The 2,207-nt window shown below is 39.7% G+C and overlaps 1 protein-coding gene across 1 annotated transcript in view; it reads right to left on the reverse strand.

Annotated features, from left to right (window-relative positions):
- Positions 1 to 187: 187 nt before the first annotated feature.
- Positions 188 to 2,207, reverse strand: part of LOC123520063 (organic cation transporter protein-like) — a 21,429-nt gene continuing 19,409 nt past the window's right edge. The window contains exon 8 of the mRNA XM_045281944.1: positions 188 to 768. Within this exon, the coding sequence (XP_045137879.1) occupies positions 735 to 768 (34 nt within the window). The 3' untranslated portion in view covers positions 188 to 734. The remainder of the gene's footprint in view (positions 769 to 2,207) is intronic.

Here is a 2,207-nt window from a genome sequence, read left to right on the forward strand (position 1 = left end):
TTTCAGCTATTTTGTATCTTCAAGATGAACTCATATCTTCATATATATATATATATATATATATATATATATATATATATATATATATATATATATATATATATATATATATATATATATATATATATATATATATATATATATATAAGCCTCAAGATACATGTGTTTCTCAAAAGCTCCCTGAAAGACGCACAAATTCAGCAAAACGTTGCGAGTCACTCATGTAAATAAGACTAATCACATCCCAATGGCAATGTTTGGTGCATATTAAGTTTCATGCTCTGTAAACTCCACCCGTATCCGTCCACACCCATGATCTACACGCATACATACATACAGTCGTGCTACTACGTGGGAAAATGTTACATGTTTATAATACCGAACACAGTTACAGCGGCGGGAAATCTGAGTGATGGCTGGGTAGAGAGACTGATCCACTTGTCATCTACGTCCTTGCCTTCCATCACCTCTGTCCATGACTGGTGTGTGTGTGTGTGTGTGTGTGTGTGTGTGTGTGTGTGTTACTCCTCCACAGAAATTAGTCTACGTTACACCCTTAATATGCAAAAATATGCTGTAGCTGGTGTTCAGGCAGCAGTAGTAGTAGTAGTAGTAGTAGTAGTAGTAGTAGTAGTAGTAGTAGTAGTTGAGGTAGTGGTGGTAGTAGTGGTGGTGGTGGTGGCGGTAGCGGTGGCAGTGGCGGTGGAAGTGGTGATGACGGTGGTAGTGGTTTGTTAGACCTCATCAGTTGTTGAACTCCATATCCATCTGCCGAAGAAAGTGTCAGGGATGGGACGAATACAAAAATAATTTCAAACAATGATTTACATCAACAACAACAACAACAACAACAACAACAACAACAATAACAACAACAATAACAACAACGATATCAGCAGCGGCAGCTGGAACAACAGTAATATTAAAAGTAATGATAATGATAATAATAATAATAATAATAACAACAACAACAACAACAACAACAACAACAACAACAACAACAACAACAACAACAACAACAACAAAACAGACACACACCGTGTACAGTGGAACCATGCGTGCTTTGGGGTCCGAGGGGTCTCCAAGTGCACGGGTTCGAATCCTGTCCACGTGTAGGTTGGGCTTCCTCACTCGGGGCAACGGTTTCCTAGCGGATGGGCTTTGAGATAGGAGGTACCCTAAAAAGTATCCCCTTTAGCCCATAAATTCCCGTGAAAAGCCCAAATGGTATAAATAAAAAATAAATAAATAAAAAAAACACACACGCATCTCGTAGTGTAGTGGTTAGCACGCTCGATTCACATTCGAGAGGGCCGGGTTCGAATCTCGGAAAGCGGCAAGGCAAGTCGGCAAGCCTCTTAATGTGTGGCCTCTGTTCACCTAGCAGTAAATAGGTACGGGATGTAACTCGAGGGGTTGTGGCCTCGCTTTTCCGGTGTGTGTTGCGTGTGATGTGGTCTCAGTCCTACCCGAAGATCGGTCTATAAGCTCTGAGCTCGCTCCGTAATGGGGAAGACTGGCCGGGTGACCAGCAGACGACCATGGTGAATTACACACACACACACACACACACACACACACACACACACACACACACACACACACGTTCACTCAAAATGAGTTTTTCACACTTGTACTGTCACACCATTATACAAGCCATTATTATCATCATTAGTATTATCTATTTATTCATTTATATTCTCTTTTGTGCTCATTTTATTTTCTTGTTTATTTTATTTTATTTATCTTCTTTTTACTAATTTGTCTTTTTTTTTCATATCCTGATTAACTCGACCCTATCGTTCACGTGACAATGTTCGTTCCTTTCTGGTCAAGTTTTCTTATCCCTCTTTATCTAAATACACTTTTTTTCTTCCTTCCTGCTAGAAATTTGTGTACATCATCTTATTTCCAAGAAAAATGATCCTAAAAACCGTTCAGACTCTGACTCTGAATCCATCACCAGCACGGAGATTCTGAACCACCTTTTTCCCACAACCTTCTAATCGTCAGTGTGGATTCCATAGAAGACGACCTACTGACAATCTTTTATCTTTCCTTCTTGATACCTAGTCATTTCTTAAACTTAAATTGAATCATCTGCTATTACCTTACAAATATCAAAAGCTTCTGGTAAAGTCTGCAAACCACGCCCAATGCCTCCTCTCCTTTTCACGCCAGACTTGATTGGTGGTTTTCCACAGATG

The sequence above is a fragment of the Portunus trituberculatus genome, chromosome 46 (genome assembly GCF_017591435.1).
Source record: "Portunus trituberculatus isolate SZX2019 chromosome 46, ASM1759143v1, whole genome shotgun sequence".
In the NCBI taxonomy this organism is placed as follows: Eukaryota; Metazoa; Arthropoda; class Malacostraca; order Decapoda; family Portunidae; genus Portunus; species Portunus trituberculatus.